The sequence below is a fragment of the Malaya genurostris genome, chromosome 2 (genome assembly GCF_030247185.1).
Source record: "Malaya genurostris strain Urasoe2022 chromosome 2, Malgen_1.1, whole genome shotgun sequence".
NCBI classification, from domain to species: Eukaryota; Metazoa; Arthropoda; class Insecta; order Diptera; family Culicidae; genus Malaya; species Malaya genurostris.
Window position 1 is genome coordinate 199,450,268 of NC_080571.1, and position 24,020 is coordinate 199,474,287.

At 38.6% G+C, this 24,020-nt stretch overlaps 1 protein-coding gene across 1 annotated transcript; it reads left to right on the forward strand.

Moving 5' to 3' along the window:
- Positions 1-1,247: 1,247 nt before the first annotated feature.
- On the forward strand, positions 1,248-21,190 carry LOC131426976 (ER degradation-enhancing alpha-mannosidase-like protein 3). Its single transcript, XM_058589812.1, has 12 exons — positions 1,248-1,861; positions 1,923-2,069; positions 15,981-16,133; positions 16,194-16,347; positions 16,410-16,973; positions 17,032-17,121; positions 17,181-17,433; positions 17,490-17,752; positions 17,820-18,051; positions 19,860-19,955; positions 20,019-20,191; positions 20,250-21,190. The coding sequence occupies exons 1-12, from the start codon at positions 1,716-1,718 to the stop codon at positions 20,379-20,381; spliced, it is 2,403 nt and encodes an 800-aa protein (XP_058445795.1). The 5' UTR covers positions 1,248-1,715; the 3' UTR covers positions 20,382-21,190.
- The last annotated feature ends 2,830 nt before the right edge of the window (positions 21,191-24,020 follow it).

The following is a 24,020-nucleotide window of genomic DNA, read 5'->3' on the forward strand; positions in this document are numbered from 1 at the left end:
ACAAAAAAGATTTCTTGCGTCGTTACGTGACCATGGACGAAACATGGATACATCACTACACTCCAGAGTCGAAGCGGCAGTCATCTGAGTGGCGCACAGCTGGCGAAGGCCGTCCGAAGCGTCCGAAAACGCAGCAGTCAGCTGGCAAAGTCATGGCGTCAGTTTTTTGGGATACGCATGGCGTGATTTTCATTGACTACCTCGAAAAAGGTAAATCGATCAACAGTGATTATTATATTGACTTACTGGTGCGTTTGAAGGAGGAAATCGCAAAAAAACGACCGCACATGTAGAGAAAAAAAATCCTTTTTCATCAAGACAATGCACCCTGCCACAACTCGATGAAAACAATGGCGAAATTGCACGAATTGGGCTTTGATCTGCTTCCCCACCCCTCATACTCGCCAGATTTAGCCCCCAGTGACTACTGGCTCTTTGCTGACTACTGGCTCTTTGCTGATCTCTTTGCTAAATCTTGGAACCATTGTATAACCCTAAAAGGTGATTATGTTGATGAATAAAAAAAATTTTGCAAAAAAAATGTTGTTTCCATTGTTAGTCTCGGGACTTATTGATCCATGTGTTAAGTAAAGTGTGTCATTTGGATAATTGCAATCTGTTGATACAAAAAATAAGGAAATTTTGTATCTGATTGAATCAACGCTTCCAACTATACCGATTTAACGGTATTCACACTAATTTTTGCACTCGATGCAGTAATACCAATAATACACATATGTTCTCGTAAAATACCTATAATTCGATTTTTAATTTTTGTGTTTGATGGCATATGTGGTGTTTACACTATTGCTGGTTGCCAGCATGCTGTTGTCTGTATGCTGACATGCTAGCAGCTGTTTACACTATTGCTAGTAGTTTTTTGATGGCAAAATCTGTAAAATGGAGCCAGTACTTGTAACATTATTGTTACAACCTCTATACGTACTGAGCTTCAAACACATTTTTTTAATATTTCCCCTGAATCACATGTTATTACATCGAAACAACGTATTGGTTATATTACAACAGCATGGCTGAATGAATAATCTTATAGAAAATTATGCAATTTTTCGTTTAATATAACCACTCAAAGATACCAGAATATTTTGATTTTTCGTTCCGTTACTAAACTGTTGAGAATTACTAAGCGCACGCATGAAAATGCTAGCGCTACCCGTGATCGGAAATGCAATCTCAAATGTCACACTTGCTCAGCTGTCATCTGTTTTGTCAGTAAATTCATTGAAAGAACGACGAGCGGAGTGATAGGAAAAAAGTGAAGGTTGAAGAAAAAATAGGTGGCAGAAATTCGTTCCTATTTTTCTACTATTACGGTTTATTTAGTGTACCGAAAAACATAGGCCCATCCTTGCGTGATTTCGCACAGAATGGTTTATAGCATTTTACAAAACGATTTGCTTCTATCCTGATGGTGCACGAAACCGCGAACAAGAAAGTTGTTCTTCCGCAGCTTTCCGTGGAAGCTGCCAAAGTTAAAAGCTGGCAATCCGAACGGAATCGGATTGAGTGAGTGTTTCGTCCACAAATGAAGTGAAAAGGCTGCTAAAATTCCAGTACCGAAGTAGTTAATCATCTGGAGTATAAATCATCAATAAAGAGCTGGAGGATTTGTTTTTAATTCGTGTTAGTTGAAGGCCATCGGAAGAGAAAGTTATCTTGGACCCATAGTTATTACTTGGGTCGTAACTGAAAAGATGCGGACATTGAAACGGGTTAGAAAGGTTTTTTGGATTAAATATGTTGTTCTGTTAACTGCTTCGCTATGGAGTTCCACTGCTGCGGAACAGATTCCTTCAGTTCCTACGCACAACATGGCCAACAAAGAACGAAACGAGCTAAAGTGAGTTCTGGTGTGATTATTTTAGCCGACACTATCAATATCGTAGCTATATTTTTTTCAGGGAGGAAGCCAAGGAAATGTTCTATCACGCCTACAGGGCCTACATGGACAAAGCCTACCCTGCTGACGAACTGATGCCGTTAAGCTGCACCGGAAGATACCGCGGTATAACACCGTCACGAGGAGACCTGGACGATGTTCTGGGAAAGTAAGTTCTACAAACTGGCTATTGCGATACATATAGGGGTAACTGGGCGGAGTGACGGGAAGTGTTTATCTGTTTGGTTTTATTAACGAGTGCCAACTTGCATTATGTTTGCTCTAGCCAGGCGTCGACGTGTTTGCGTTTGATAAGAGAAACCACCTGAAGAGATACAGTGAGCCCAAGTGGTGGTAGTAATTATAGAGTATCAATTCGCCATAAGGTTGAGTGAACTGATACTGAAATTCAAAACAATTCGATTCGATTGTTCAATGCTTTGTGGCATATTTTTATAGATTAATATTAATACACGTCAGTAGCGGTAAATAGAGTATTGAGGGTGAAATACAGGTATTCATGACATTGCTTACTACATAGTTGTACATTTTGTGTAAGTGCTAGCAAGCACCGTCGTAGTCCGTTAATGTTTTAGAATTTTTTTTTCGCGGAATTCAATGCTTTCAATCAACAAATTGTGGTTTCACGAAATGTTATTTTTCTTCTATAGAGTAAGATGATCTATCCATTGGTATCAGTTGTTCATTAGCTGCCACTGATACGATTAATAAATGAAGCATGTAAAGAGAAAGAGCACATTGAACATATTTACTTTTCAAATCTCTTTCGTATTACATCAACTAAACCTATCTTTGATACACGAGATGTGAATATTTTTATGAGATTTTTCATTACCATCCCAATTGTGAAAAACTTATTAGGTTATTGATACGATTCATATTTTGAAGCCCATTGTTGTGTCTTTTATTAAAAGCTAGATTTTAGAAAAATTTTATTTATATTGAAGATGCTTCTAACAATCTGTCTTATAATTAAGCACACAGTCATGGCATACCCTTAAGTATCGCAGACTTGACAGACGCAATGTCTAGTAATTGAACACTGAATATAGATCCATACGACAGACAGCAATAAAACGGTATGCCCATTTAGTGGGTTTTGGTTTGTACAATAAGTTCATATTTCGTTTCGGGTTTTTCTTTGATTGTGGTGACAGTCAAACTAAAAACATCTGCAAAAGAAATGTTGGTTGAATCGCCGGTCGGCTACTATATGCAGGGTCCGCCATCTAACTTCTTTTTTTTTTTTGAACTAGCGGTTATTTCGACATTGGTAACCTTAAGGATCAAGAGTAATGCCCCGTTTACACTTCTGCTGGCTGCCAGCATGCTGGGGTCAGTGTACTGCCCTCTTAGGAAAAAACGTTCAACTGTGGTCCAATGATCCAAAGTATTAGACCAACGAAGGACCACTGTTGAACGTTTTTTTTCCTAAGAGGGCAGTACACTGACACCAGCATGCTGGCAGCCAGCTGAAGTGTAAACGGGGCATAAACCAAGTTAACTAGTGTTGGTAATTTGTGTATTACGTACATTACATCTATGTATTCATATATGCAGTGCAACCAGTTTATCAAAGTGGCTTGCACGATTGAGTTTCAAACAGTCTTTTTTAGCAATAATTTATTCTCAAATGAACGATAAGCCAGACTTTTTGGATGAAATGTCAGTTTTGATAAAATTTTTCACCAACGTTTGATGGAAAATTGCTTACATTTTATCAATGTAGATTTCAATGCCCTAATAAAAAAGTTAGCAACACTGCTTCAATGAATTTCTATTAAATTGCTCTACACAAAATAAACAAAACTAAATATTTTCTGCTTCAAAAGCAGTTTTCCGGAAAAATAAATAGTTTTAAGTCAATATTCCATATCCATTGCATTTCGCGTGTAAAATTAAAGGTTCCTATTTTGCGGGTTTACTTATAGAAGGTACGTAAATCTTCATATCGCAATAATTTCTGCAAGAGGAAATCCATATAGGAATGTATGTGTTGCTAATCAAATGTGTTAGTGGACGTAAGCTGAAAATGAATTTTTTTTTCTCGAGCAGTTTTGAGGAAAGCGGAAGAGTTTTAGACTGAGATTTTCGCTTTTCTTGAATTGCAATTTTAAACAGAATGATCCGATTGGTTTATTTTTCAACCATATAGAAGATTTATTGATTAAAATCAGAAAAAGAAGCGCCGGAACTTTTTTTCGCACAAATTGTTGACATTACTCATACGCTTGTAAAGAGTCTTGCTCCTTAATGTCACTTCTTTGTCACAGATTTGACAGAAACTTAGTTTTCTCCTTCCGCTGAACGAAAATGGTTGTGTATACGCTTGAGGAACGCGTGAAAATAGTGCTGTTTTTCTTTGAAAATCATGGTAATGTTGCGGAATGTGTGCCAAAAAATCATCTTCTCGGATGAGGCACATTTTCATCTCGGCGGGTATGTTAATAAGCAAAATTGTCGTATCTGGGGGACGGAAAACCTGCACGTTATCATGGAGAAGCCGATGCATCCTCAGAGAGTGACGGTTTGGTGCGGATTTTGTCTGGCGGCATCATTGGGCCATTTTTCTTCAAAAATGAGGCAGGAGCCGCCGCCACAGTCAATGGCGAGCGCTACCGCGCCATGATTAGCGATTGGTTCTTCCCGTTACTTGAAGAGGAAGACTTGGACACCATTTGGTTCCAACAAGACGGCGCTCCGTCGAAATTCGGATGTCGTTTGGCCGCCTCGGAGCTGTGATTTGACGCCGTTAGACTATTATCTTTGGGGGGCTGTCAAAGATAAGTGTTATGTGGACAAGTCAGAGACAATTCAATCTTTGAAGGACAACATTCGTGCAGCCATAGCTGAAATAAAGCTGCATACAATAGAAAATGTACTAAAAAAGTGAACCGACCGCATGGCGTACTGTAAGGCCAGCCGAGGTAGCCATTTGAATGAAATTATATTTCACAATTAACCGGAAGTAGTGTACTTTAATATGAAAAAACAAATTTTGAAATCGGATGAACCGCTTGTGTTTTATTGCATGTTTTAAAAAAAAGCTACATGGCGGACCTGTATTTTTAGTCCGAAAAATTGATGTAACGCGATCAAATGAAGAACTAGTTTCTTTAGAAAAGTTGCTTTAAATAAAAATTACTACATCTTAGCAGTAAAGTGCAATCATGTTTAAATTCTAATGACCTTTTACATCAAAAGAAGTGCAATTTGATCACAAACAACTTTCGTGAAAACACCAAGCATCAAAACATAATATTTAATACTGAACTCCGAACTTTGCCACGCTAATTTCACGTTCGAACCACTGTGCATTGGTGTTGCGGTTTTTGTGATTGATCACGTTGAGTGCGTTAGGGTAATTCTGAATGCCAAACAGCATCTGATTGCCTTCATTGACCTCAAGATTAAGAGAGCTTGCATGTTTCTCGACTTAATATTTATCACTAACAGTATGTTGAAAACAGCTACATTATCTTAGCGTTTTCACTTAAAACCAAACCCAACTCGACCCCAACTCGATGTCAACATTTCATAAGGGCACATAAATCAATGAGAGTTTATCTTTGTTTACTTTCTCTTTTGTGAATATCTCCTTAATTTTCACGTGTACCTACAAAGTATTCGTGTAGAATGAAAGACAATATCCCCATGTTTCCAACAGTAGCAAATATGTAACGAACGTTTGTATAATAACGCAGATATAGTCGAAAGAGAAAGTAAACAAAGAGAATCTGTCAATTGTTTTTAGGCCCTTTTGAAATGTTGACGTCGAATTGCTGTCAAATGTATTGATTTGGCAGCAGTTGTGATAGCAACTGGGTTAGTTTTGACTTCATGCAAAAATATCATAAAAGGTAGATTGAACAATACTCCGTATATGTTCAGACTGCACACGGCCAGTGTCCCATCTCAGATCACACAATAATCATAATTTTTACGGGATTCTCGTCAAATTTGGTCAGTTTTATGTTTGATCTCTTTTGTGAGGAACATTTGAAGAGCCTTTCGCTCTAGAAATTCCTCCCTAGTAACCTCTGAGATGGTGTTCCTCATCACATCCATCGTGATAGTGAAAAATTGCTTATCATCATACCTACATTCGTACTATAGAATAACGATTCAGTTAATACACTGCGACTAGTATCTATAGCCTCACACACGTTAAAAACGTAACTTGTAAACTGTGGGATGTAAACATTTTTGCTGGTAATACGTTTAAATTAGATTTGTTTAAGAATAAAATTCAAATCTGAATTGACAATTTGCAACAGACAGCTCTTTGTTTATTCAAATTCATAAAATTAAGTGGCTATTTTATATAGCCGTATTTTGACATGTAACATGTCAAAATATTCATTTTCATACTTCCTGCATTTTTATAATCAGTTGTTCCTCCAGTACGCTCGATAATCTGGATAATCCTCTTGGGCAAACAAGTTCTTTAATATCTCTATTTAAAAATCCTCCCACGCTTCCGAAACTGCCACCTTACTCTCGGCAATGCTGTTGTACTGCTTTTTATTGGCGTAGATCCGTCGAACAATGATTATTTAGATGTTTTCCACTGGATTTAGAACCGGATTACGGGCTGGCCACCACAGGAGCTCAATTTTCCGGTCGTTAAACCAAGATTTTGTAGCGGGACTGGTGTGAATGCTGACATTATCTTGTTGAAACACGATTTTTTTGCGACGGAATTAAGCAGCTGTTAAGAACCTTAATATAATCCGTCGAGTTCATCTTACAAAATGTGAAGTACTCTGCTTCCTTCCATAGATCTCGCCAATAGCCGGTAAATCCATAGGGACTATCTAAATTTAATCTCTTTTCATCGGAAAAGATCACCTAGAGTTGAAACGAACATTAAAATAATTAAAAATTGAACAAAACATAATTAGGTTCATTAGTTAAAAAAAATTGAATTTCACAAAGCTTTTACCGTGTCCCTTTGGCGTGCCATGTTGAATCTGATATACGCACGACCCCATCGACAAATCAATTCATTTTTAAGTTACAATATTCAAATAATGTTTTCGAATCAAGTTAAATCTGGCAAATCCATCAATAAATCACCGAGATTCAAGCGCTTTTCTAAATTGACCTGCTAGTTAATGGAGAATCAACAGCTGATCGGTATTCAATATACTCAAGCGAACACGCTATGCACCAGACGTAAAATGGCATCCATACACATCGTAAAAGTGACTATCCAGCGAGCGAATGGATGTGACCCAACTCACTAGACAAGCTTCGTAGGCAGCCAGCGACTAAAGTGACTACAGGATGACATCATTATGGTATGCTATGATTGGCTAGTAAAAACATAGGTCAATTCAAACCAATTTTTCAATAGTACGCTATTGAAATACTGAAACGACGTTGCCATTCATGTTTAAGTTAAAAGTTTCGCTATCGATTGGTTGTTAAATTATATCAATCCCTCGACAAAAGTTATTATCGTTCAAAATTATGACATGTACTACAAACTTTGGGTGCATTATGGAAGCTCAAGAGTTAATTAGTTCTACTGAGTTCAACTTGCGCATGTTTTTAATTAGTCAACCCAGTGAAATTTGTCGGCCGGAATCGGTCCAATTGATCGCGTTCCTCTATCATCACACCATGGAAAAGCAGACTTCCTTAAAAATCTGTATTAAATCAGTATTTTTTACAAAATCCGTATAAAATTCAGTAAATTTTACCAATGTACTTGAAAATCAGTAGTATACTGAAAAATCCGTATATCTGGTAACTCTGCGTCCGCGCTCGCCGGCAGAAACTCGACGAAAAAAAACAGGAAAAAAAAACTCGCTGTCACCCCGCAGAAAATTTGACAGTTCTTAAATGGACCAGTTGGCCGACGAATTCGGGCTCTTGAAAATCGACCGATTAGTTTTGCGACTAAGTTGAGAAACACATTCGAATGTGTTTTGTAGGCACATTAATCGGCTGGTTTAATATAAAAGTAATTTTAAACTCCTATTAATCTATTAAGTCGTACCATCTTGATCGATTTGCACATAATTAAGTCAGTCCACTAAACCGGTTGTCGTATCGGTCAACGCTAATGTTAAATTCCCATAAGCGTCTGTGCAACAAATAGTCAATTAATCAATGGATCCGTCTGCCGATTGTACCGACGAAACCCTGCTAAGTCGGTGGGATAATCGGGAGGATTTTCTACGAAGCAAGTTAGTCTCATGTTAGATTGAACCAGTGCGCCCACTTTTCCAAATTTACGGTTTGTCTGCACTCTTAATTAATTCTGCTTACAAGCGCGTAATATTTAAATTTACTTGGATTGTTCATGATTCTGTTTTCATAAACCAAACGTTACAACTCGTTGCAGTGAACATATGTAGTCGTACATTTTTCCCCATCATCAAGGATCGGCAGTCATCTTGATTTACACAAGCAAATCGATTGCATGATTTTTTCATCAATTTTCGTCCATTCAGATCAATGTTACCTTCCTCTGTAAGAAATACTTACTCCCTCTTTCTCTTGTGAATAATCTTGTTACTAGAAATATGCCGTCCTCGTCGTTAAGTGCCCTTTTTCCGTCAAATCCGATCAATTTGGCTTCTCTCTCGTATCTTTTCAATCGATTGTGCAAGCGATGAGCAGACATGGAATATCATCAAGCATCTCAGGCTGGATAAGCGCAGCGCTTAGCAACCGCTTCCTCTGCTCATCATTAAAGACAGGCAGAGATGAGGAAGTTGAGTGTTCGAGGCTATCCACAAGGAGGTGTCTTGTCACCATTACTCTGGAGCCTTGTTGCTGATGGTCTGCTGCAAAAACTCAATGAACTTGGGTTTCCGACGTACGGATTCGCAGATGATTATCTAATACAAATCACTGGACTATGCATTGCAACGTTATTTGATCTGATGCAACATGCTTAAATGGTTGTGGAACAATGCTGTCAACAGGTTGGATTGTCGGTAAATCCAAATAAAACCTCAATGGTTCTTTTCACAAAGAAGCGAACAACAACCGGGGCCCGTCCTTTGCAGTTGTTTGGGAGCGTGCTCTTGTGTACCGACAAGGTCAATTACGTTGGAGTAATCCTGGATTCCAAACTTAACTGGACTGCTCACATTGAGTCTAGAATCAAAAGAGCATGCATGGCCTTTGGCCAATGTAGACGCCCTTTTGGTAAAACGTGGAGTTTGAAACCGAAATATATCTATTGGATTTATACTACAATTATACGTCCAATACTGGCATATGGATGCCTCGTATGGTGGCAGAGAGGGCAAGTAGTTACGATTCAGTCGAAGCTCAATCACAGACTAACAGACAGGACACTCAAATTAGATTCTTCAATCATTTTAACGGTCATTTCGAATATTCCTTTATTTGGGACAGTACTCACATGTGTCATGATGGCGCCACGTTACCCTATCAAAGACATCCTGTCTGTCATCGAGACTGTGTTTGTTTTTTTTCGTTTACCAGCAGAGTTGCCATTCATACAGAATTACCTGTAATGTCTTGATTTGTATACGTCCATGCGAATTTCATGCAGGATACAGATTTAATACATATTGCCAAAACTATATACATAATTGTGCCTACTTCTCATCCTCCAACGCAATACAAAATCCAACCCGTTTTGTTACAATATTTACTTACTTCTGGTCTGCCGCCACTTAATTTCGGGGGAAAATTACCAACACAATGAAAAATAGTCTAGATGAACAACGTTGAGTCAAATAAATGGTTACCTTCCAACATCGCGAAAAAGTTAAATATATTATCAACGTAATATAATAATTTATTGTGACGATTCAATTTCAAATATTTTGATGAAATCAGGCATCCCTGCAAGCAGCTGATCGGTGTTGACAAACGAGGGGAAACCAACTAGTAAAAAAAACTTTTACATAACACAAGGGGTGTACCGATAGTAAATAGTTCGCGCAGTACAATATAGGTGGAACTAGTGCATCACGAAAAATTATTTTTATAAGAATTTACTCATACTGTCATGTCTGTTAGTCTGTGGCTCAATCATTTGCAAAGAGTGGCGCTCATGACAATGACTGCAGCTTTTACAACAACTCCGACCGCTGCTTTGGAAGCTCTTCTCAATATAAGACCACTTCATGTGCATCTAAAGCAAGAAGCACTCGCTTGTGTCTATAGACTTGAAGTTACCGGTCTATGAAAGGATAAATCAATAAATTCAGAAATAGGTCATACACGCCTGTGGTCCTAATTGGTTGCATGGGATGATGTTTTTCTTGCCCCTAGCGACTTAACACTCACGTGTAGTTTCCCGTATAGAACTTTTCAAATAAAAAATCCATATAAGCAGGAGTGGCTGTCTGGATTTATGGAAACACTACAGCAAGAGCACGTAGTCTGTTACACTGATGGTTCACTGATGGAGGGCCGAGCTGGTGCGGGTGTTTACAGTCGTGAATTGGGGTTGGAGCAATCGTACTCACTTGGTAGATACTGCACCGTTTTCCAGGCGGAGATCTTTGCAATCATGTGTGATGTACAGTGTACCCTTCGGCAAGACATATCTGGTAAAATAATAGATTTTTGCTCCGACAGTCAGGCTGCAATTAAAGCGCCTAGCTGGGGTGACTCACGTTCAAAACTTGTAATCGATTGCCGTACTCAGATCGAAGAACTTAGCATTTTCAATGCTGTAAATCTAGTCTGGGACCTGGTCAACATAATTGGAAATGAATGGGCGGACGAACTGGCCAGAGTGGGAGCAGAAATTTCCCAATTTCCAAATGCTGGATAAAACAAAAAACTCTGTCTTGGGCTTCGTCTGAGCATGCAAACTACTGGCGAAGTTCTGAGATTTGTCGTCAAACAAAAGTATTCTTGGAAAATGCATGCCCTGGAATTTCGAAGAATCTTTTACATTTCTAGAAGCGCCATTGTGGTGTTCTGGTGCGGGCTCTGACTGACCACTGTAAACTTAATTATCACATGGCTACCATACATCTTGCTGAATCATTTTCATGTGATCTCTGTGAATCCGATTACGGGACTTCATATCATCTAATATGTAACTGTCCTGCAGTATCTCAACTACGGTATCGGGTTTTTGGTTGTTTTCACATTGAAGAACCTATGTTCAAGCAACTGAAACTCAGAGATATTCTTGGGTTTTTAACCCAATGTGGAAAAGAGCTCTAATTACTCTCGCAAGCGGTTTCTACATCTCGTAAGTTGCGACTGGTTTCTGTACACATTTATGTTGTGTGCGTGTTTCATTCCGTATTCCTTCCGTTCCTTTATTTTCCATCCTCTTCTATTTCCGACCATCATTCAGGCAAATGTTGAAAAGTCACGGCAAGGCACAAATCCCCGAAAATGTGAGGAACATGCCGTTATGAGCCAATTTATTCTGATACCTGATACCTTCCTCTGTAAGAAATACTTACTCCCTCTTTCTCTTGTGAATAATCTTGTTACTAGAAATATGCTGTACTCGTCGATAAGTGCCCTTTTTCCGTCAAATCCGATCAATTTGGCTTCTCGCTCTCAATATTCTTATAATTGCTTCTCACGTGAAAGCAGTGTCTGTATTCAATTCTCGTCAATTTTAACATTAAACCTGACTTTTTTAGTGAGACTACAGCTTTGATTACCTCTGGGTTGTGCAGAAAGTATCTGTGCTCATCGAAACGTACCGATTTACATCTGTAAGGTACAGTTAATTTTTATAGGGCCTTGGCCAGGCGGAGGATCTGAATACGAATGAAAAACAATGTTTAATTTTGTAGATCCACATACTCAATGAAGTAAAATTCCACATAGTACAATATTTTAATAATTCTAAAAACAGTCGAGATGTGAAATTTATGCGAGTTTACAACTGTTGAGTACTTTGTCATCACTCATTTATCTAGTGAATGTGAAAAAGGCAAGTAAGCGTAATGAGTTTTCCTCATCGTTTTCAAAATTTTAGAAATGTATTTTTTGGAGTTATACATGGTTTTCTCACACTGATGAAAATCATAAATTGCTGATAATATTTCTGATAATTAGAGAAAAATATGTTTTTGCTTTTAGTACAACTCGAGATGTTCCATTATTTTACAGGGCGAATTTCGAAAAGGCGCCCCATAGTAATATAATACATATTCGCGAAAATTGTTCGTTCAAATGTTGTACATGACCTTATGAGTAGCGTTTTTTTTTTCATAAATACGTTTATTTCATAGGCAATATACATAAGTTTTTCTTCGCCGTGGCATCTACAATACATAGTACTTTAAACCTAATACATTTCGAATATCATATTAGTATGTTGGTATTCATTAGTTAATCTAAACACTGTTTTTATCAAGCGAGTTGCTATTATAAATTACATTAAATGAAATACATTTATTTTGTACATGATCTTATAACTATTTCAGGTTTGTTTGTATCAGTTCATCACTTTTATTTAATATAAGATAGCTGGCTATTGGTTGAACTCATGGAAGAGAAAACAATCTAACATAAAATAAAATTTAAATTGGAACTCCAATGGACTTAATGAAATAATAAAGAAGTTTCATGTAAGGAACGTCACGACAAGCAAGAATGTCGCGAACTGGGACATTGGATAGTCTACCTTGGGTACGCAAGGAATTTATCAGTTGAGATCTGACATCACGATACTCCACGCATGCCCAAACAACATGGTCAATATCGCGGTAACCTTCGCCACAAGCACAATGATTAGTCTCGGAAAGTCCAATTCGAAGGAGATGTGCATCTAATGTGTAGTGATTGGACATGAGTCTGGACATCACACGAATGAAATCTCTACTCACATCCAGTCCCCTTTATGAGTAGCGTTAACAGAACTAAAAATTCATCGGAAGTATTTGCTTGAAGCTTTTCGTCATGGTAGAAATCAACTGATATAGCTATGTTTGTTCTGCAACAACAAGATACGATTGGTGATGCATAGGAGCATTTATCACAAGGTTCATTCTTGCCTTTCTCATATAGAAAGGCTACGCAATCACTGCGGAAACGACTATTGAGCCAAGGTCTAGATGGTCGAATATGTATGTGTGCGCGTATAGAAAAAATAATGTCACTTGATAGTTTCGACGATGGCTGGGCCGATTTTCACGCTAATTTTGCTGGATAACCGGCATTCAAAAAGACTGTGGAATTGAATTTACAGTAATTTCGCAGAAATGAGTTAACCGGGCTTCGTAACAACCCACCACCGGTTTCGCTTAACGGTACGAAGCCAAACCCAACCATAACAGAGTGTCATTTTCGTGGGACCAAAGAAAGGAAGTATTATTTTTCATATATTTGGCCGTGGGATCTGCTTTGTGTCCACTTTTATGTTTATACTTGTAGTTTGTTGTGAAGGAGAGTCCATTCGCCTCGCAATCCGAAATTACGTATCAAACAATCACATTGTCTCACGTATGTGTTTGTGCCGGAATCGGCAGTTCAGAGTGTAAGGCGCTGCTCTAGCGAGCGAGTTACCATATGCTTAAGTTCCAACCCTTAAGAATTTTTAGCCTTTTAATGTGGAACACATTTTTGTTTTCTATATAGGCGTGCAAACTAGAAACTCAAGAAAATTACACGTAGAAATGTGGTCAGGTTTTGAACAATCACAGCTCAGTCAATTTAATATAAATTATTAATATTATGTCACCATTTGATTGGAAATATTTCTACGTATTGATTTGAATGTTCATAGCAATGTATTTTTAATTGTATATCATTGAAATGTTGATTAATTGCTAGTAGTGTCCTATTTTGTCTGCAAAAAATCTCCGGCATACTGGATTTCCCTGCCATAGTCTACGGTTTTGAAGGAGTAAGCGATATATCAAAGGGAAAGCATCGCTTTGATTGGTCAATCGATGCTAAAGCGCAGCTGCTGGAAACACGCGAATCTATAAATATAAGCAAAATTATAGCTAACGTTTCAGTCCAATAAGTAGCATCCCAGTAAATTCGAACATCGGACGCATCGTGCACGAAAGCTTTTGATTGCGTTTCGAGCTTACATAGTGTATCGGTAGAACAAAAGAGTGAAGATATACCAAAGCAGAGAGCGGATATCCAATACTCAGGTGATGAGATATATCGGGGTTGGATTTCCAACCCCGAACATAGGGCCAGAGTCTTTCTGGCCCTAAGAGGCGAATGACCTTAAGGTTAAAGCCTCTATGATGGAATCAAAAGAATTTTAACACTCTTTCACACCCTATCGGGGAGACGTCGGCTCGAAAATGCCTTGTTTGATATTCCTTCGCTCTGTTTCTCTAGCGATACATAATGTAAACATAAAGCTTTTTTAGGTCGACGCGATTGATGCAAATGGTGCAGAATCGTCCGATGACGGGCCGATCGAAGCGCTACAATCGGCCCTATATCGTGCTCAATCGGTCCGATAATCGGCCCGATGATCGGGCCGATGCGGGTCGACAACATCCACCGGGATGCTAGGGGTAGGTTGCTGCTAGACAGCAAAACTAAAAGTGCCATAAAACGATTTGAAGCTTTAATTGGTATGCAAGTTCGGATGAAATTCCATGTTATGTCGTTTCACCTAAGAAATTGACAACTACCCCAGGGTAAATTTGAAGTGCATAAGATTAATTTCCAATTTATATACGATGAACTCGATTGATAATAAGAAACTCGCTTCAACTGAAATCGCAGAATGGTTGTAATGGTAGAGAAACGCTTTAAAAATAACTGCTTGCAAACAAAACTTGAACACAAGTTTTTTCGAAGAGAAGCTTAAATATCGATATCCGTATCGCAAGTCTAAATATCGATATTCGTATCGTGAACAAACATATAATTGCATACATTTGGGCTATTGGTTTAATTTTGTCGACTACAAAACAAATACAAATCACGACAAATAAAGTCTATATTCTGGGTTCGCGTGTTCGGTTTTGGTTCCTAATAAAGTTCAATCTAAGCAGACTCTCATGCATTTGCGAATTCAAAAGTGTGACGATTGATTGAACTGTTTGATTGTAGATCATTAGAAATTTTGGTTGCCTTGTTCCACATCAATGGCTCGAACAACCTAATGGGGCTGATCCTTGTAGTTTTTTTTATTTAAAAGATATTACGTATTAATGTTACTTACGTACAAGCTTTACGTGGACGATTGAGCCGATTGGCTCGTCTCTTCATTCATTGTCGCATTGGTGGTATTGTTGTTCGTTTCCGTTTTCCTTGTTATTTGTAGTTTTGGGCTCATTGGTTGTTCTATCAATCAAAAGACACGTTTAATAGTCTTTAACTTTATTTATAAACGATTCAAATATCAGGCCTTTCCTCTGTGACTGTGCGTTACTGACTGACTGATCATAAAAAAAGAGAGAGCACACTCAGATACGTAAATGAAAAAGCACCCAACGAGGGGCAAGGTAATACCACAACATTGGTAGTTGCTGTAGATGCGCCTTGTACATTGATGGCAGTTGCTGGTTGGTTGGATGGTGAAACAAGAATACTGCGCTCACGGTTAACCTTGTCTTTGGTTGAAGGTGTTCTTTTCGCAGTTCCAGTGCAAAGTTTTCCGTAGTGTTGCAAGTTTTACACGGGTTGGGATACATCTTGACCACAAAGGATGTAAGATGGAATTATCTTACGTAATTGCATACGTACCACTCGCACGCCATTCCGCATACCGGGGAAAAAATCCGCCATACTTCCTTTTCGATGGAAAGAACTTCACCGTATTGCGACATGTTTTCCCGAACGTTTTGATCGCTGGTCTGCGGGGGAAGGTCATGCACGCGTACTTCTAGGTATTGTCCACCATGTACACAGGGATTTTATATTTAACATTGTCATGATCAGCACTGTGCACCTCGTTGTTATCCGAAACAAATGCAATTGCATCTCTTTCACGTTTGAACATAATGTAAACAGAGTTAGACGCCTTGTTGAATTGAATCTCACTTACATCATTAACGTAATAAAAGTCATTAACGTAATAAAAGTAAAAGTCGAATCATACACTGCGAACTTCGCATTTGTATTCAACGTAATAAAACCTTTCCCAACCTTTATTTTTCCGTAGTTTCTCAATGACTTTGGTAGATACGCTGGACACGCTTGTTATTTTGGGAGACCTCGACGAGTTCGAACGAGCGGTGAAGCTGGTAATAAAGGATGTCAAATTCGATAACGATATCATTGTATCTGTGTTTGAAACTAACATCAGAATGGTTGGGTAAGTTTTTGAATGGTACATGCGTATAAATGGAAAGCAAATACAATTCTCTCGTTACAGTGGTCTTCTATCTGCCCACATTCTGGCTGAATACGTACAAAAACAGGCAGATGTGATGATGTGGTATCGTGGAGAGTTGCTCGAAATGGCCAAAAATTTGGGCTATCGATTACTGCCTGCTTTCAATACGTCAACGGGAATACCCCACGCGAGGGTAATTTGATCATAAATTAAAATACATTTTTAAATATCTATCAGCGAATTCCTTTTTTAAAGGTAAATCTCAAACACGGTATAAAAGTGGAAGCTTTACGTCATTCCAGAGAAACTTGCACGGCATGTGCCGGAACCATTTTGTTGGAGTTCGCTGCCCTCTCCAGGCTTAGTGGTGAACCAATTTTCGAAATCAAAGCTCACACTGCCATGGATGCCTTATGGAAAATGCGACATCGAAGCTCCGATCTTATGGGAACGGTGCTGAACGTACACTCTGGCGATTGGATCCGACGGGAATCGGGCGTGGGCGCAGGAATTGATTCCTATTATGAATACTGCCTTAAATCCTACATACTACTGGGTGATGAGCGTTATTTGGCGCGATTCAATCGCCATTACAATGCCATCATGAAATACATCAGCCAGGGACCGATGTTGTTAGATGTGCAGATGCATCGACCACATACCAAGACGCGGAATTTTATGGATGCACTGTTAGCCTTCTGGCCTGGATTGCAAGTGTTATCCGGTGATCTAAAGCCTGCTGTGCAGACCCACGAAATGCTGTATCAAGTAATGCAAATGCATACCTTTATTCCTGAAGCCTTCACGTACGATTTTCAGGTGAAAATCTTTTGGGCGATCTTATTTGCGTTATTTATGGTTTCATTTACTTACCTAGGTGCACTGGGGTCAGCATCACTTGAGACCGGAGTTCATTGAATCAACATACTTCCTATATCGTGCGACCGGTGACCACTATTATCTACAGGTCTCTTTAGTAAACCCACTTAATTTGTATTTGTACTGATTTTCATTTTAAATCCTCAGGTTGGAAAAAAGGCGTTAAAAGCTCTGCAGAAGCATGCAAGAGTTCCTTGTGGATACGCCGCAGTGAACGATGTACGTACTGGTAAACACGAGGATAGAATGGATTCGTATGTGCTTTCAGAAACATTCAAATACTTGTATTTGTTGTTCTCCGATCCCTCGGATTTACTGTTGAACATTGAAAATTTCATCTTCACCACGGAAGCCCATCTACTGCCACTTACTCTGGGACAACTAGGAAATCAAACCTTCAGTAATTTGGTAATACGTTTAAATGAAAGTGTTACCTCATCTATTTCTCAATTATAGGCATCAAAGACCACGAAGAGGATAATATACTGGACTTTATGCGTTCATGCCCTAGTCCAAACAAGTTATTTCCTGAAACGGTTAGACGTCCCCTTAGAGACCTGGTTACAGGAGTATGTCCGCGCATATCGAGTGCCAAAAGACTTAGAGCGTCTGACTTTCAGGCAAGCAATGCAGATCATCTACGCACAGTTTATGACATGGGTATTACGATGGTTTCTTTAGGCGAAGGAAAAGTACATTTGCTGCACAGTTTTTACAATGTAAGGCTGCAATTAGAAAACTTTGTTGGTGAGAATTATTTATTTCATTTCTATCTTTTGTTTTAAGGCAAAATCACCCGAAGAAGCCGAACGTGGCCTCATCTTCATGCAGGAAATGGTTGAATTATCCAAATCAAACACAATTCCCAAAACACAACTGCAGGCTGTATCATTCCGAAGTTCCGATGATGATCAACAAATCTTAAAAGCAGGTCCAAGCCATTTTGGACCGGAGTTAACCGGCGATATGGCGATTACCCAGAGAGGTGTATTTGTTAGTCCATCCAAAGTTTGCACAAGTAAGTCTCGTCATTCTTTATCAGATATGGAATTTCCCACACAAAAAGCATAAATTCAATTTAAAAGAAATACCAGATTGATCAGTTTACGAAACAGAAATTGGACTCTTTAGTGGTGGCTATTTTTATTGCATGATTCGAAGGAAGCTAATCCTGTAAACGGGGGATTTTACTTTTAAGTTTTTTAAATCAAAAACGTCACTCCATAGAGAACCGGAAAACAAACAAAAAACACTTAACATTGTTTGTTCCATAATCAACTTCTAATGGTCTACAGTGTACGTCATTTACCCTCAATGTTAACACTGTAGCGGTCTCTAATATAGAATGTTAACTACATAGAATTTTAAGATTAGGAATCCCATAGTATTTTTGAATCCACATTAGGAAACCCATGGTATTTTTAATCCACGCTCGAAATGAAGGAGTGAAAGACCCCGTTTACAGGAGAAGGAGTCGCACCGATTCAGGATTGTGTGGGATTTTGCACACATGAATTACCATTAGATGTAAGTTCAAACGCAAGTGTCAATAAACGATTGCCGAGCCTCTTTGGGCGAATGGTAATCATTTCTGGAAAGGACAGGTAATTTTTTGCGCACATTAAAAAGTTTACATGAATGACTGTTCTCTGAAACCGCATCAAGCTCTGATCGAAATAAACGAAAAACGTTAAGCGGCGATGTGATAGTGATAGAACAGAAAATTTTTGTTCTTTTGCAGTTTTCACCTTACCTTACCTTACTTAACGGCTATAGTCCTGGGGTGTCCTTTGCTGCATCAAGCATACGTCTCCACATAACTCGGTTCATGGCTGCTCGTCGCTAGCCACTTAAGGTACAGATGCTTCGTAGATCACCCTCCACTTGATCGACCCACCTTGCTCACTGCGCTGCTCTTCTTCTTGTACCAGTCGGATTAGATTCAAGAACCGTTTTCACTGGCTGTCGTCCGACATCCTTAAGACCTGATTTTAGCTGTTCGTACGATGGGTGGTTCTCCTAGCAGCTGTTGCAATTCGTGATTCATACGCCGTCTCCACGTTCCGTCTTCCATCTGCACTCCGCCATGAATGGTCCACAGTACATTTCTTTCGAAAACACTGAGGGTTCTTTGGTCCTCTGCCAACATAGTCCAGGTCTCGTGGCCATAGAGAACAACCGGTCTAATGAGCGTTTTGTAGATGGTCAATTTCGTGCGGTTGCGTACTTTTCTCGACCGGAGGGTTTTTCTGAGTCCAAAGTACGCACGATTTACTGCCAAAATACGTTTCTGAACGTATTTCTCTGCTGGTATCATTATCGGCGGTCACCAGTGAGCCCAAATACACGAGCTCGTCAACCACTTCGATATCGTCACCGTCTATCAATAGTCGTGGTGGGAGGCGTAGCGTTTTTTTTCTCTAGAGGCTCTTCATGTACTTTGTTTTTGACGCATTTATGGCCAGTCTGATACGCCTAGTTTTCAGCTTTCAGTCCGATGTATGTTTCCGTCATCTTCTCTAGGTAACGTGTCACAATATCAATATTGTCAGCGAAGCCAAGAAGTTGTATGTGCTTTCGAAAGATCGTGCCGATCCTCGCTCTTCGAATCTGCAGTTTTCAACAAGGGTTGTTTTTCATAGATTGTAAGTAGAACCTTGACGGAATCATACCCGGAGGTTCTGAACAGCCAATGATGCAATCAATGCACTGATTCAAAATTGATATTTTGTTATCAACTGGAATAGACTCGCTAAACTTGACAAATCGACTTATCCAACAAATATTTTATTTTCAAACTGCAAACTGATTATAAAACATTTCCAGGTCTCAAAAACAGTCGGGAACTTAACGGTAAGATTGCGATAGTGGAGCGCGGAGATTGCACGTTTGTCGATAAAGCACGCCGGGTGCAAGCGGGAGGTAAGATCAATTGTTTCTTAGTTAGACTTTTGCCTTTCGATGATCAAAATAATTCTAATATAGGTGCGATGGCGGCTATCGTCTACGACAATACGCCCAACACCTCGATCGATAACCAGCAAATGTTTGCGATGTCTGGTGACGGAACGGATGACGTTAAGATACCAGTAGTGTTTCTATTCACTAAGGAAGCGGAAGTACTGATTGCTGCCATAAAAGGAGACCCAGATCTTGAGGTATGGCAAAGTATTTGTTGTGTCATCGATAAACCAATTTCTTATTTTTTTTTCTAAGATTACTCTGCGGCCGTTGATGGATTCGGTAGATGATGTGTCTGCGGTCGATTCAAACCAATCTCTGGGGCAACCAACAACCAAGACTGAATCAATGCAGACCTTCAACAGTGGATCGAGAACGACGCCATAATAGTGAAGTTGGCAGCTATTAACCGGAGCGAACTTGTTTATAATCAATTTGGGCATACTTTATTCAAAACGGTCGCAAAGACAACGTGTGAAATCAAGAGTTTGTGTGAGATGCGCTGTTCGGAGTTCAAAGTGAAAGTTGAATTTCTTTTCAAAGTGATACATTTGTTGATACAGTAAAAGTGCGAGATGTGATGCAAGTTGTTCAGAGGTGATAGTGCTTAGTTAAAGGTAGTGTATTATATTTTTACCATAAATAAGCATAGGTAATGTATGGTAGAACAGAAAACGGCAATCGATTTGTTACTCATAGAAGCTAAACCACTGCGAAGGGATTATACGGAGGAACATATCAGTTAGTTGGCGGATTTGCCGTTTTCAGACAAAACAACTATGTAAAAACTATGCCGGACAAAGGTGGCGATGAATGTATAAAAACTAAATGTAAATAGTCTTTTTGAGCATACGAAAATAGAATAAGACCAGAATGAATTAGCTGCTGAAGTACTACAATTCCAAATAATTGTTGCAGTTTTTTACTCAACTAAGAAAATCGATTCCATGGTCAGCAGATAGCGATAAATGTGTAAATAAACGAAGGCATTGATCAGATTGCTATTTTCAAGAAGTTTCCTTCAGCATCGATAGCAATCACTAGTTAGTTACAATCAAGATGCAATATTAAAATGAATTTAAGTTAAAAATAGCGAAAATAGTTATGAATAAACGATTTAATTGCCTATTAGAAGTAAGCGATTTCTTATAACACTGTTCTACTTTTGTAAATAAAATGAAAATGTTTTACGAAAATGGTCTGTTTTCTTCAATTTGATGTTTCAGCAAACTGAAGCAGAAATTCAATTTGAAAGTATATTATTGAAACTATGCATCACTGTGATTGTCGAGATTATCTGAATCAAGCATGACTCCAATAAGGCGCACTGGGCATAGATGATATTCTGTTGCACTTCTCACCAACCCGAATTGCACTTGGTAGATTATGGATTCGTTTACTCACCCATTGGTAATCGAATTCAAATTTATTCAATTTTGCCGCCCTAAAGAAATTTCTCATTTCAGGTCCAAAGACCGGCAGTGCTCTTCATCTGCATTGATTATTACGAAAGCGACAGAGTAGCAAATTATTTTTCTCTCTTTACTCTGAACTGTATAAAATTAATATATGCTTTTTGAAGAGTACTGTTCGATGTCCAAATCTGTTTTAATATCAGAATCGAATGCAAAGCCAATATTTAATTTAAGCAACGCAATGTTGGACCTAGGTTTTTCGTATACTGCAAGTTAGAATCAAATAGCTGACGCAACCGAAAACCCCAATTTTTATTCTATCCACACAGTTTACTTAAAGATGGCAGAATTGATTTGGACAAACTTGAGCTCATTTCAAAACAACATTGGGCCACAGATAACGCTTACATGAATTATGCAGAACACTTTCGGTTCTTGTTATTTATTTATTCGTTGTATTTTGATTAATCGGACCAGTGATGTCCTAGCTCAGCACACGAGCTGCTCATTATCTGCTGTGTGAGCCTATGAAGCTCATGTGCAGTGTTTTTTTTCAAACCAGACTAGACCAGACCAGACGTGTGCTAGCAAGAAAAGAGAGCCGCATCGATAGAGCTCGTGGCTCGCTGAAGTACGAAACACGCGAGCTAGCAGAAAACACGCACACGAAGTCTCGTGTGCCGTGTTGCTACTAGATCGAGAGTCATGTGCTTCGTAGAACCAGCCCGCGATTCAACTGGTGTGCTGTCCCTTCTTCTAGCTCATGAGCTGGTTTGGGTTCTAGCTCGTGAGCAGACTCATGTGCTGGCTCATTTGCTGACTTGAGTGTCCGTTCTTTTTTATTCAATAATATAATATTATTTTTAGGCACTCAGTATACGCTCTAATCATGTCTCTTGTCAGTAAGTTGGACTACACAAATTAATATTATAGTCAATCGAAATGATTAGTGGCTTTCACATGAGGTGATATTGGCCATACTCGACATTTTGACTATGCTATTGATGATGAATGACTGTGTGCATTCAAATGGTTCAAATGGTTAAGCGGTTTGTGTAGTTTCCACTACACTATCAAAAGAATTGTCAACAGTCACGTTTCAAACCAATTCACAACAAAAATATGGGAAAATTATCTTTCCTTTAAATATCACTATAATTAACCCTCAGGGTACGGACTGGGTTACCGTAACCCGAGCGAAATTTGAAAGAAGCGCCATACGAAGAGAAGTCGGCGAGGGGGGTCCGGACCAGGGGGGGGAAAACTTATAGGTACACACTATTAGAGGCCCAAGCGGCAGAGTCAGTCTCCGCTTTGTGTCCGAGCTAGACACATATAAACATTGTGCTCGGGTGTGGTACACCCAGTCCGTATCGAACGTTACAAAATCCAAAATTTTCAAAAAAAAATAAGTTTTTATTTTTCGTCTGTTTGCCGCTGAGGAATAAAAAGGTAAGTAAGAATACGTACTCTTTACTTAATTTTGTAGATTCTAACCTCAAAATAACGCGTTGTACATGGTGTAAGCGAAGTATTGTAGTAGATCTCAATCACTTGAACGTACGTCTTATATCGAAATCTTTGCTGCTCGTAGTGAATTATAACTCATTAAATTTTGTTTCTGATATATCTGAGAAACAATTTTTTTACGCTCAAAGTAATTAATTTTAACCTTTATCATCATAAATCAACGAAACAACGTTTTTTCGCTAACTCGAAAAAACGCGTATTTTCATTTTTCAAAAAAAATATAGTTTTTGGAATAAATCAAAAAACCGTTATGGACATTTGTAAGAACTACTTTTTACCTTTCAAATGCGAGTTATACAATGTTAATATTTTTTTTTCAAAAAGTTACAGCATTTTGAAAAAAAAACGTTTTTTACAAAAAAAAATTCAAGACCCGTTCACATTTTTCATTATAATTTTTTTTCAATCAGTTAAATGATTAATCTGACAACTCTATTATATTTTTGAGACAATTTCACACAAAATAAAAAAAAATTATTCAAATTGACAAAGTACAGCTCGATATACACCCAATCAAAGTCGCCGGGTTAGGCTAACCCTGTCCGTACTGAACGTAACTTTTTTATAGTCCGTACCCTGAGGGTTAAGTTGAATAAACTCACACCTGATCAAGAGTGATCATTTTCACGATTAACAGCCATGCAGTGATTTTCACTGAAACATGATGATATTTAAATGTCAGAAGTTCAATACGCAATAGTTATTGCTATGCAAATACAACGAAAAAAACATTTTGAATACTGATTATAAAGGGTGATTTTTTAAGAGCTTGAGAACTTTTTTAAACAATAAAATTTGCAAAATCTCATCGGTTCTTTATTTTAAACGTTAGATTGGTACATGACATTTACTTTTTGAAGATAATTTCATTTAAATGTTGACCGCGGCTGCGTCTTAGGTGGTCCATTTGGAAAGTCCAATTTTGGGCAACTTTTTCGAGCATTTCGGCCGGAATAGCCCGAATTTCTTCGGAAATGTTGTCTTCCAAAGCTGGAATAGTTACTGGCTTATTTCTGTAGACTTTAGACTTGACGTAGCCCCACAAAAAATAGTCTAAAGGCGTCAAATCGCATGATCTTGG